Raw genomic sequence first — 13,196 nt, 5'->3', positions numbered from 1 at the left:
TTCTCGAGGGACCTGGACGTTGTGGGCTCTTTTGTGTCTTTTGAGCCCATCAAACTGAGAATAGTTAAAAGAATTGTGATAAAAGTAGTAGTAGTGGGATATCCATAAAAAGATGGGATATCCAAAACAAGTAGAAATAACTACACAGGTGGCATCCAGATAGGTGGGATAGGCTCAGAGATGAGGAATTAAATATGAAAAGAAAACAAACCTTGGCTGCAAAAGGAAGTTTGGCCCTTGCAGAGCTCGGACTTTGCTGATAATAGCCAACATCCTGGCTGAAGAAACCCGACTCTCACTAGAACCTGCCCCCAAACAAACAGGGCTAGAAAAGGCAGGAGGAGCAGATTCTCCTTGGATATAGAAGAGACTACTACTTAGGTAGAGATAGGTATCCACTCTATGTCTGTAGTTAAGCCAAAGAAGAAGAAAGACCAGCCAGAAAAGGGGCTAGGCTACTTAGGCCAATTACAGAAATGCTGAAGCAACAGCAAGAGGAAAGGATTTAGTTAAAAAAGAGTAAGAGTGGCTTAGGAGGGAGACAGAGAAGAAGATAGACTAGAATGAAAAAAGAGTGAAAGAGAAGCAAGAAGAGTTTAGGGGGCTGAGAGACTTACTCAAAGGGGTCTGGTCACCGGAAGGAACACATTCAGCTCTATGGTTTTAAAACTTATAGTGGGAGAGGTATAAAGATACAAAGATCCCTAAGAAGAAGATGCTTATTTTACTATGTTTGAAATTGTTGTTACCTCTTGTAAATGGTTTGAGAATGTAACTAGATTAGCCCTGAGTTTAACAGAAAAAGCTCTAAGGACTTATAGTAGTCTTCTAGCTAGGAAAGTAGTTTATTACTACAATATTAAAGAGTTATCTTTATTCAGGTATGATGCAACTCCTTAAAGTTATAGGCAGAGGTTTAGAAGCCACATAGGACACACATAAATGGATTTGTGAATTGTAGGCAAAACTGATAGAAAACAGTTGAGGCCAGATAAAAGAAACAAAGAAAAGGCAGTAATTTTAGAACAATTTTATAAGTATTGCCTACCAAAATAAGATACAACCTAGAAATGGGTCAAACAGCTGTAGGCTGAAGATTACCTGGCAAAAAAAGATTGGAGAATATTGGAAAGATACAAAAGGAGAAAGAATATTTCTGTTCTAGAAAATAGGAACCATAAAGAGCTGGAAAGGTTAAGGAAAATGTGTACCCAAATTAAAGGAAGGCATTGGGAAACTAGAGAGATCCATACTTGTTACAACTGCAGAAAAAGTGGACATTTGTCAAAACACTATAAAAGACAAAAAAAATTGTAAGCACCTCTGGGGGAAAATATGATTTAAGCAAAAGTTAATGGGTTTAATTAGAGGCCTAGTACAGGGGTCTCCAACCCCCGGTTCCATGGACCAGTACCGAGCCACGGCAGGCCAGCAACCAGTCCGCACAAACAAGCAAAGCCCCATCTGTGGGATGCAGGCAGCACACAAAACCACGCATCCTCCGGTCCGCAGAAAAACCTCTCCATGGAACCAGTCCCTGGTGACCAAAAGGTTGGGGACCTCTGGCCTAGTAGATACTTGGAGTAGAGGGATGTTAGTATGCCCTCACTTAGTAAAAAAAGACAGCATCTATGGGAAAAGGGTCTCTTATCAATATGTTTGGGCAAACTAAAATGGTCTCATTGGTAAAGCTAGAGTATAGGGGCACTGAAATGAACAGGTAATGGTAGTAGGTGTAATCTGTAATTTAACATATAACCTAGTAATTGGAACAAATTTTCCACTTACTGGTGGTTGGACCAGATAAAAGAATTCAAGTAGGAGACAAATCATAGTTTCTCAGGAATATCGCATGGCTATATTGGAACTAGCCCATGAAGATCCATGGTCTGGACATGAGTAGAGATAGGACACATTCAAAATATTAGGTAGATTTTATTGGCCAGGTATTTGTAAAAATGTGACCCATTACTGTAGATCCTACCCGGTTTGTTAAGGGGAAGATAATAAATTTCTAGTGGAAAGAGGGTCTTTAATCCCAATTCCTTTTTTAAAAAATAGTCATGGACATTGTAGGCCCTCTGCCACTGTCCAGTAAAGGCAATGAATATATCCTAGTTATCTGTGATTATGCAATTATGTATCCTGAAAGTTTTGTTAAGGAATGTGACAGCCAAAAGACAGCTGAGGAGCTGTTCAAAAACCTTTATAGGATAGGAAATTCCTCAGATATCCATGGGATTTAGCTTCTTTGAGTTACTTTATGGGAGACAATCTTGAGGAGTTTTAGACATTAAGGCTGGGATGAAAACTTGGAAAGCTTTTAGAATTTAATAGAATATATATTAAAGCAAAGGAATAAGTTAAAAGCCCTAGGACACATTGTCCAGAAACATTTAGAAACAGACAAGGAAAGACAGAAGGGACACCATGATAAGGGTTTAAAGCCAAAGAAGTTTAATGCAGAAGATCAAATACTATTATTATTGCCTAGTAAAGAAAGCAAATTACAGGCTAAGTGGCAGGGTCCCTACACAGTAAAGAGTAGTGGGGTATTAAAAGTTCATACCTTATTTTTCTATTGTGGCTCAACCCCTTGTGGACCTAAAAAGAAACACCCTCAAGGGTAAAGTGGACCAAAGAATGCCAGGAGACATTTAATTAGCGAGCTGTGTGTGGGAAAGCAGTATTGAAAGGGTTGGATTTTCCCTAACCCTTTGTCCAACAAATAGACACTTCTAACATAGACTTAGGTGCAGTGCTTATCCAAAGTCATGAAGGGATGCTGTGATCCACCTTTCAAAGAAGCTCTTTCCAAGAGAACGAAAATACAGGCACCATTGAAAAAGTCTATGCACTAAAATGGGCAATCAATATTCTGCATGTTTATTTGTGGGGTTGAGAATTCACTATAATAACCATCAACCACTCATCTAGCTGCCACAAATGAGAAACCAGTTCACGGTTATACATATGGTATAATCTTATTGCCTCAATATCACTTATTGAGTGGGATATCAGAAATTCCACCTGGAATTTGTATGTACTTTTGGGATATTAAAGGACCACTGGCTGGGGGAATTCTGGGAATTAAAGTCCACACATCTTGAAAATTGTCAGGTTATGTGCACTACAAATTCAAATACAGTCTAACATACTTAGAGAGCACCCAGATGGAGAAAAGCTATTCCAAATACAGAAGTAGACAGATTGGTCTGACTCAGGATACTGCAGACTTGTTAGAAATTTTCCCCATTGAGGTTCAGCAAGTAGGAAAACTAAAGATACACACATCAAAAAAGGAGGGGAGAAGGAAAAGCAAGATAGCTCCACACATTGATTTTTACCACAGAATATTGCCAGAAACAATTTTATTTACACAAGGACAAACATTGCAACATATTACAAAATACTCAACTGAAAATTGTATTTAGAGCGAGATAGACAGAAAGCAAGAAAAAAAAATCTACAGATATTCCCCACTTGTGGGGCATCTTGCCATATCATGGGTGGGTGGGGAGGCTGTTTAGAAGGGAGGAAAAAGACAAAAAAGTCCCAATTCTCCTCAACGATAACCATCCCCATGACAGTTTAACACTGTGTGGAATTGGAACTGTAGCATAAAGTTGTTCAATGCTGGTGTCCTAAGGACTAGTGGCTTTTCAAAAGTAGTTGCTATTCTTGGCCAGAACTTTGTTTCTTTCTCCCTCCTCCCCACCCACCCTCCAAAAAAACTCAAGATGAAAAATATGAAATCAATGATTCATGGAGATTTTCTTGCCCCCACCTCACATAAATAAAGGAGGTGGTAGAAACAAATGTAATGCAACAAAGTCTAAAAGTGGAACCATCATTTCCCAATTGTAAGCTTTATGGAATACATTGATATATTTAGCTGTAATCTTTTTTTACTCTAGGTGGAGTGACTTGTATAATTGCAGTGGTAGAGTTTTTGTGTAATTTATTATGATTATGAATCTGTAAGTGAAAAAAATGGTAGTAGAGAATAATATACAGTATATTTTATATCTATGCCACTGAATAATTAGCTTGGCCCACTGAATGTAAGCTGCATTTGTATAGAAATTCATTGAAAAGCCTGCAGTGTATTTTAGGGGGAGAGACTATTTCCAACAATCCTGGTAATGCACACAAAAGTTCATGGGTTACCCAATGACATGCACAAATGGGAGCCTGACGGTACTAGGCCCTTATGTACAGGTGGACATACAGCCAGAAGCCAGCAATAAGCCTGTTGCAAATCTCTAGGACTGCATAACAACTGCCCATAAATCAAATGCAGCAACACTTGTTAAGATGTATACATGAATGTACAAATAAAGGAAATATCTGCGTCTCCTGTGTGGTCAAAGAGGAAAAGTATCAGTATTTTAAAGGAGTAGTTCATTCTATAACAGAAAGAGAATCTTGCAGAGAGTTGATGCTACAAGTCCCATCAGCTTTGGCCTTTTTCAGGCTTAGAATTCATAGGATTTCTGCCTCTAATTATCCTTGGCAGCTGGAGCTATAGCTGGAATCCAACAACATTCAGAAGCCCCAAATTTCTCATGTCACAGAACTTTATTTAAAGAACCACAGAAATGCCTTCTATGAACATTATGTGTCAAGCCAATGAGTACCTTGAAAATTCAAAATACTCACGGGGTTGGTGCCTAATGGAGTTATATATTGTTTTCACTACAACTTAGGGTACAATCCTGTATACATTTACTGGTGAGTAAGCCCTATTTAATTCAACGATGTTTCTTTCTCTGTAGACATGCATAGGATTGTGGTGATATACTGTATTCAACCTATTGTGGTGAAATCCATGGACAAAATATTCGGCCCTTTTTGAAGGCAGCAAAGAATATCTAAGCCTTGCCCATGAAAAAGGTCATTTTAGAGTTTGAAGAAACTTCCCCAATCTGTCAGTCAAGGAATCAGATGTGAAATTATGGGATGGAATCGCTAGCATTGAAGATGAATAACTTTGGACAATTGAACAAGAGCCACAGCAGACCATCTGACCTAGCAATCATTCTCCTCTTACTGAAAGATCTTCCCTAGCCTTCCAAACATGTTGGGATTTCAGTTCTGATAATAGTCAAGCCATGTTGGCTGAAGGATTATGAGAGCTAAAGTTCAATACATTTGAAAGTCCCAGGTTAAAAAGATTGTTTTTCATTAATGAGTTACACCTAATCAGTGCTCCATATTTGGCTAAGCATAATTTAAAGACAAGTAAAGATGCAAAATGACAGCTACTTTTTGAGCATTTGATCTCTACTATAAGCATGAATCACATTTTACAAACCACAATGTCCTGTTCATATACTGCATTCAACCAAGACCAAATACACCAGAGTTCAACTTATTACAATGTGTGAACAGAGTCTCTGTGTGAATGGCAAAGGCATTTGCTTTCATTGTGTTGACAGAAGCAGAAGGCTGCACAGTGCATGGTACTGAATTACAGAGATGATATGGACAAATGCAAGAGTGGTGGTGCATCCTTCTCAAGTCTTCTGGTTTCTATCATTAGGAACCACATTTGTTTTTCTGCTTTCCTATTTGGGGTGGGGTGAGGAAAGATGGTCAGGCTGGCCCATCTGAGAAGGATGACATACTGTAATGTAGCCCATTCTGAACCTGATGTCCCCTCTAATCTACAGAATATAGAAACTGAAGTCCAACACATCTGAAGGCTGTTGTAAAGTAATTAATGCTACAGGTGATACTCTACCTCATCCAGATACCTTTCATAGCAAATATATAATTTACTGCTTCTCATTTCCCATGAAACTTGATTTTCCTTACTATTTCTCACTTCTAAATATACACTTGTATATATTGGACTTTTTAAAAAAAAAACAATGAAATTCAGAAATGGTAAGAACTAAATGAGATAAGGAACACTGATGCCTTCTGTATTGAATGGTCCAGCTTGATCTTGATACTTTTAAATATCCAAAATATAGCATGAGGGAGAAATACATTACAGTACTTAGCAGTGGTCAGGCTGCCACAAATAGATCTTGGTGGGACAAAGTGTGCATTACCAAGTTGATGGGGGAAGTCTCCAATCCTCCTTATATCTCTCCCTAAGCAGAAAGCTTTTGGCTAACATGGGGATGAAAGGAAGCTATCTCCAGGCATGCACTGTTTGATAAATCAGGGCAACAGATGGTATTGAAACAGTGGTCTTCATTGCCACAAAGAAAAACGGGAAAGAAAACAGAACATAGCACTGTCAAGACACGACATTCCACTCATCATGACTGTGAGAATAATTATAGGAAAATCTGGAAAGAAGTATCACTCACACAGGCACACCATGGAACAATTGGGAGGACTAAACCTGAACAAGTGCAGGAATCTTTAAAATAGACCCTGGCAAGATTTCCATACCTGCGGCTAAAAATAGGTCACAGCCTTACATTCTACACAACTACCCCCTCCCCAGTGCCTCCCACTCCCACACACAGCTTAGAAATCCAGCAGCCCTGGTTAGTGAAAACAGTATCAAGCCCCATCTTTTCCTTTGTATCATTATCTCTGCTATCAACTTTCCAAAGGAAAGGAGAGTTGGTACGAGTTAAAAAAATACTATTAAATAATACATCTGTAATAAAATTATATACCTTTTTTCTTTATATCCATTTTTTTAAAAGCTAAAATTGCTCTGTTTCTATTTTTCCCCTCTTTTTGGCTGGTGAAGTAACAGCAAAGAATTCTCTCCTTTTTCTTTTGCTTTGTTTTTTCTTTATGAATGGACAAACTTTCATCAAAACAGAGTTTGTACAAGTGATACAAGAAATCAAATTATTTACAATAAATGACAAGGAGTCTTTCAAACAATAACTCAAACAAGAGTGAAGGAGGAAGGAAAATAGCAAAAAGAGAATGTCAAAGCATTGGTCATGAAACAGTCCACATATGCAAAACTTTTGTTACAAAAAGGATTTTATGACACATAGAGTGATCCAGCTAAGGAGGTCCAATCTTGTAAATAGGCTTGCACGCATATATCGCATATATCGCTTGACAGATTGAGAACTGCAGGCATAAACAGGACACATAATTCAGATGTGCAAATCAAAGCACAGCTGAGTGATGATGCAGTCACACTGAACTGCACTGTGTTGGAAGTGAGTTAATGCTCATCCACAATGATCCCCAGGCTGGTGAGATATTCATGGTTTCTTTGAACATACCTGGTGCAGGATCAGGGCCAAAACATGCATTGAGGCTGGGGATAATATGTGATTCCTTTCTGTATCTATGTAGGATAATTGTTAACTAGATGGCAAATGAAAAAGGGATAGTCCTATCTGAGGAGAGATGGTATAAAAATGAACTTACAGAGAAATTAAGGCATTAACAAAAATGACTTAAAGGCACACTTTTCCCCCTTTCTCCCTGCCTTGGGAGCTTTTTCTAGAGCTTAAACCAGAACTATACGAATTGAGGAACACCTTAGAGCTGAGATGAATAGAGAGATTTAGGCAACAAAGGTAGCATTAAATCCAAATATTTATGAATTTATTTTGGGGGCAAGGAAGAGAATGAAAACATTAAAAATTGCAAAGGTAGGAGAAAGGCATTTGAAAATTCAGGGCCAGGGAAGGGATTTTCAACCCCATCTCACTGTGCAAACAACCCACAAGAGAGGAATGCTGTTTCAAGATCAGATTTAGGAAGAGGTGAAGTGGGTAAGTCTGGCTCAATGCAAACAGGTAATATGAATGGCCTGCGTAGGATAGTAGAACCTTGTGATGCGTAGGAAAATTTCCCTGTTCTAGACTCTAAAATGCAAGAGGCAGCTGTGGGTCCCTTTGTTCAGACTGCAACCCATTTCTCTTTCATTCCAAACAAATGGAGGAGGGAAAATTATATATTCACTTACATGGAAGAGGAAAGAGGAGATGAAACTAAATTACAAGAGTTGGAGATGACTAATAAGATCATTAAATCCAACTCCTTGCTCAGAATGGGCATCCAGATTCAAAATTCTGAATAACGATTTAGGATCTATGTGAACACTGGAAAAAAAAAATACTGAGGAAGAATGCACTTCTTTGCTCGCTCCTACTAACTGTATGTATGAGAGACAAAGAGACAGAAAATATTTTTTCCTCCTCAAGAAGCAAAATGGTTCTTCCAGTCCTAAGAAGGGGACAGGTTTAGTGTCCAATGGAGCGAGCGGGGGAGGGAATGGTATCTGAAAAAGGAATAAGGGGGATGTCCATGTGAAAGCCCCCTCACCAGTCCCTTCACAAATCTCCAAAGAGTCAGGACAATGATGCTGGTGAGAACAAATGCTTGGAGACTGACGCGATCACGCACACACACAGAGGCTCATTTTGTCCAGTGCAACTCTTTTTTTCCTTTTTTTTCTTTTTAATAGATAAAAAATAATAATTTTGTTGTTGTTTTAACGAACTCACAAATGACCAATTAAACCCACAGAGTGACAGCTACAGAAATTGAAGTCTTGGCACTTCACAACACTGGTTCAGCCTCCATTGGCTCTTCTACTGATCTGTAGGAAGAAGGTAAAAAAAAAGAGATGATGATTAATGGTTTTTCACTATTAGTTATGCTGTTGATGAAAGGATTTTCAAGGGCTGTTTAATAGTAGTAGGGGTACTAACAATTCAAAGGCTTTGTTCTGGGTGGACGTGAGATCCAATGACAGTTATGCCCAATCTAGCACCTTCCAGATGGGCTTTGACCACTAGTGCACTCCTCCCACTTTCTGACAAACTGAGGGACCAACACACCAAAGACTAAGCCAATGTTTCTCAATCTTAGCAATGCTGGTTGATGCAAGGTAAGAAAAGACAGGCAATGCTCCTCTTCTTAGTGGATTTGGCTGTGCAGAAGTGATCCCTGCCCTTAAGGAACAGTGGTACACATGGTGCTGGGGCAACCTGGTCAGGCAGATTAGACCTCAAACCCTCACAGACAGACACTTGCCATCTCCCAAAATGAACCTACCGGACAGCACAGTCTGCTTTTCCTTGCTCTGTGTCCACTGACAATGATGCCATGGCATTGACGGTCTCTGCTTCTTCTGTCTCACCCTTCTGTGCCTCCAGCAACGAGTAGCCAACAATTGCTGCAGAACTTTTCACTGAATTCCAGTGTTTGCCTGTGATACAATTGCCAAGCATTAGATTAAAAATTCTAGTACTTATGTTGAGTTCCTGTCTTGTCTACCTACCTTTTCCAAACCCATCATACTATCAATAAAAGCACACCGTTGTGATCTTTATTGGAATATTTCTTGCTATAATCATGCCTATAATCAACCAATTGCTATGATCATGATTAAGGAGATTCATTAAAATAAATGACTAGCATCCTAGTCTAGTCTTGACTGGGACTAGATAGTTAAAACTAGCCAGTTAAGTGTAGCTTAGAGATGAGAAATTTCAGGCATGCTCTCTTCTAGCATCTAAAGATTGTTGGGAAGGTGGCAAAACAAATCTGATGCACCAGAAAGCAGGACTAGGAAAACGGGGTGGTGCAAGCAAGAGGATTTGTGCTAAAATTCAGAGAAAAATCTAAACTACTGCTTTAAAAGATAGTGGACCTTACTTCTCTTCTAAGCAGATGCTGGAAAGCCATTTGTTTGGGCTACTGTAGCTGGTGATTCTAGGGAATTGAACTGGGTGGCTTCTAAGGCATGTTTAAACCTAAATGTTATGGCTCTGAATTAGGCGGTAGCATCCTGGTCCAACTTAAACCCACCCACCCTCAATCCCATGTATGATAAAATGTTGAAGGTTATTTTATATCACTAACATTTTTTTCCAACATAATTTTTAGAGTAGTTGAGGATATTGCAGATGCCATGCTGAATATAAAGGGCAACCTGCCTCTTACAAGCATGTTGCCAACGCCCTGTTCTTCATACCAACATGCTGACTGGGGAATTCTGGGAATTGAAATCCACATTCCTTAAAGTTACAAAGGTTGAGAAACAGTTTTATACTATACAGTTATCACTCTAGCCTGAATGTAGAATAAATCACCAGTTCAAGCTTTTCTTCAACAAATCTTTTTTCCATGAGAAAATGCAATTTGAAGCCAAGGTCATGCCTCAAAAACTTACTCTGGATTTCAATGACATTCTCCAATGTAGCTATGGCATTTGCATTGGGTTTTTGTTGCAACAGAGCTTGATCCAACTGTTCCAACTGCAACAAAAAAAACACCTCAAGAGTTTAGTTTCTTGATTTCAAATCTGGACAGAAGTCATGAGTAAAGAAAAATAGTTCAAATAAAATGGGTGCCCAAGAAAAAGGCTGTATGTGAAAATAATTGGGGACATGGTGACAAAAAAGCCAAAACAATTCTATTTCTATTTCCCACAAAGCTTTCATTTGCCATTCCATCCACTTAATATTGTGAATTTATGAAGTTTGCTTCTATTTAGGTTTGAATGACATTTGTTTTTTGTTTGATTATATTTAATAATAAGGTACCTGTGCTTAAAAATAAGTTTCCATGTCTCCTTGTGTTCTGCCTATAGTACTGGTATATATACACAATTCACCAACCCTTTATTATTTTGCAGCTGAAAATCATAGATTTAGAGAAAAACTAAACACTCATAAAAATATTTGCATTCTAAATAGTGGTCTAGAAAAATATCTAAAACAAACTATATTGTTTCATACGTGTTATAAATATACAGGCTGAATGCCAAGTCACAGTTTTGCATGCTGCTCAATTTGAGTTACTGTGGTTGAAGATACTATACAAATAAAATTTAGGACAGAGTTAACATACATTTGTAAAACAATCTAATTAACATCTAATATATATAAAATCTAGGATATAGCCTATATTAAATTATAATATAAACATTTTTATAATTATAATTATAATATAAATTATAATATAAACAATACAATATAAACATGTAAAATTATACCAAGTAAAAATATCTATTAAAATTTTAAATGAATTATCATTAAAGGGGATGCACTGCAGGATAATAGCCCATCAGAGTTTGAGGGATCTTCTGTGCTGCTGTGCAAAACCTCATGCGCTGCAATAAGGGGTGTTTTGTCTATAAGCAGCATCTGGACATAGGCTAAATTCTGGTGACCAGGATATCTATTGATCAAAGGAAGTATGAATCTAGTTTGGATGTTTCCATCAAGGGAGCACTGTAGAAGGATGTGTTCTATAGTTTCTAACTCTCTGGAATCACAGGTGCAAAACCTTTCAGGCAATGAAATATTTTTGTACTTACAATTCAATACTGCAGAGGGGAGAACATGGCATTGGGCACTAGATAAAGCTTTTTGAAGACTACGTGTTTTTAGCTGTGCAAGGTAACAGTACCAATGTACTGTTGATGCTGATAGGAAGGTTGGAGCTTTCCTTAGATCTGCTTGCCTTTGCTTCAGGGATTGTTTCCCCTGATCACATTCCATCTTAAGAATTGTGGAGGGAGAGTAGCCTAAATTTTAAAGATTAGATTCCACAACCTTGATCCATGTGGATTGGATTTTTTTTCCTGAAGATTAATGGTGCTATGTCTTAGGGAAAGAAGCTGAGCTTTAACCAAAGGTTTATAGATGCACTCTGGACTCTGTCTTCTCTCATAGGTGTGTGTTTGGAACACATCATGGTATATGGAGAACTGCTCTAATGAATTTAGATTGTACCCTTTCCAGAGAGGTGAAACACAAACTGGGGAGAGGGAGGGCAACCAAAGTCCCATAAAGGAGCGGGGCTAGAGGCTTAGCCTGAAAAAGTTTGAATGCGGCTAGAACATACTATCCTCCCTTGGATCGGAACAATTTAAGGATGGCAATAATAATAATAATAATAATAATAATAATAATAATAATAATAATAATAATAATAAAGTTGGAAGGGACCTTGAAGGTCATCTAGTCCAACCCCCTGCTCAGGCAGGAAACACTATACCATTTTGGACAAATGGCTGTCCAGTCTCTTCTTAAAAACTTCCAGAGTTGGAGCATTCACCGCTTCTGGGGGCAGGTTGTTCCACTGGTTAATTGTTCTCACTGTCAGGAAGTTTCTCCTTAGTTCTAGATTGCTTCTCTCCTTGATTAGTTTCCACTCGTTGCTTCTTGTCTTGCCTCCAGGCGCTTTGGAAAATAGCTTGACTCCCTCTTCTTTATGGCAGCCCCTGAGATATTGGAACACTGCTATCATGTCCCCCCTCGTCCTTCTCTTCATTAGACTAGACATATCCAATTCCAGCAGCCGTTCCTTATATGCTTTAGCCTCCAGTCCCCTAATCATCTTTGTTTCTCTTCTCTGTACTCTTTCTAGAGTCTCAACATCTTTTTTACATCGTGGTGACCAAAACTGGATGCAGTATTCCAAGTGTGGCCTTACCAAGGCATTGTAAAGTGATATTAACACTTCACGTGATCTTGATTCTATCCCTCTGTTAATGCAGCCTAGCACTGTGTTGGCCTTTTTGGCAGCTGCAGCACACTGCTGTCTCATATTTAGGTGATTGTCCACTAGGACTCCGAGGTCCCTCTCACAGTTACTACTATTGAACAAGGTGCCACCTATGCTGTACCTTTGCATTTGGTTTTTCTTGCCTAAATGTAGAACCTTGCTTTTTTCACCATTGAATTTCATTTTGTTAGATAGTGCCCAGTGTTCAAGTCTGTCCAGATCCTTCTGTATCTTAAGCCTGTCTTCTGGAGTGTTGGCTATTCCTGCCAGCTTGATGTCGTCTGCAAATTTATGATTTCCCCATCTATCCCCTCGTCCAAATCGTTGATGAAGATGTTGAAGAGCACTGGGCCCAGAACAGAGCCTTGGGGCACCCTACTACACACTTCCCTCCATGTAGATGCGGTTCCATTGAGGACCACTCGCTGAGTACGGCCGGTCAGCCAGCAACGGATCCATCTGGTGGTGATGCTGTCTACCCCACATTTTTCTATCTTGTCAAGTAGTAGGTTGTGATGTACTTTATCAAATACCTTACTGAAGTCCAAGTAAATTATGTCCACAGCATTCCTCTCATCCACTAATTTTGTCACTTGGTCAAAGAATGCAATAAGATTTGTCTGGCATGATCTATTTTTGACAAACCCATGTTGGCTTTTAGTAATGACTTTGTTTGCCTCTAGGTGTTCGTTGATTCGTTGTTTGATTATCTTTTCCAGGATCTTCCCAGG

General features: G+C 38.8%; 1 protein-coding gene across 1 annotated transcript in view; it reads right to left on the bottom strand.

Annotated features, from left to right (window-relative positions):
* Positions 1–6,763: 6,763 nt before the first annotated feature.
* The window catches only part of HDAC5 (histone deacetylase 5), a 15,174-nt gene continuing 8,741 nt past the window's right edge, over positions 6,764–13,196 (bottom strand). Inside the window, exons 2-4 of the mRNA XM_015810402.1 lie at positions 10,124–10,208; positions 9,004–9,157; positions 6,764–8,545 (exon numbers count right to left, since the gene is read on the bottom strand). Of these exons, the coding sequence (XP_015665888.1) occupies positions 8,506–8,545; positions 9,004–9,157; positions 10,124–10,208 (279 nt within the window). The 3' untranslated portion in view covers positions 6,764–8,505. The remainder of the gene's footprint in view (positions 8,546–9,003; positions 9,158–10,123; positions 10,209–13,196) is intronic.

Source organism: Protobothrops mucrosquamatus, unplaced genomic scaffold, assembly GCF_001527695.2.
Source record: "Protobothrops mucrosquamatus isolate PMUCROS unplaced genomic scaffold, P.Mucros_1.0 scaffold10, whole genome shotgun sequence".
Taxonomy (NCBI): Eukaryota; Metazoa; Chordata; class Lepidosauria; order Squamata; family Viperidae; genus Protobothrops; species Protobothrops mucrosquamatus.
Note: the sequence above shows the minus strand (reverse complement) of the source record. Positions and strands in the feature narration are given on the sequence as shown.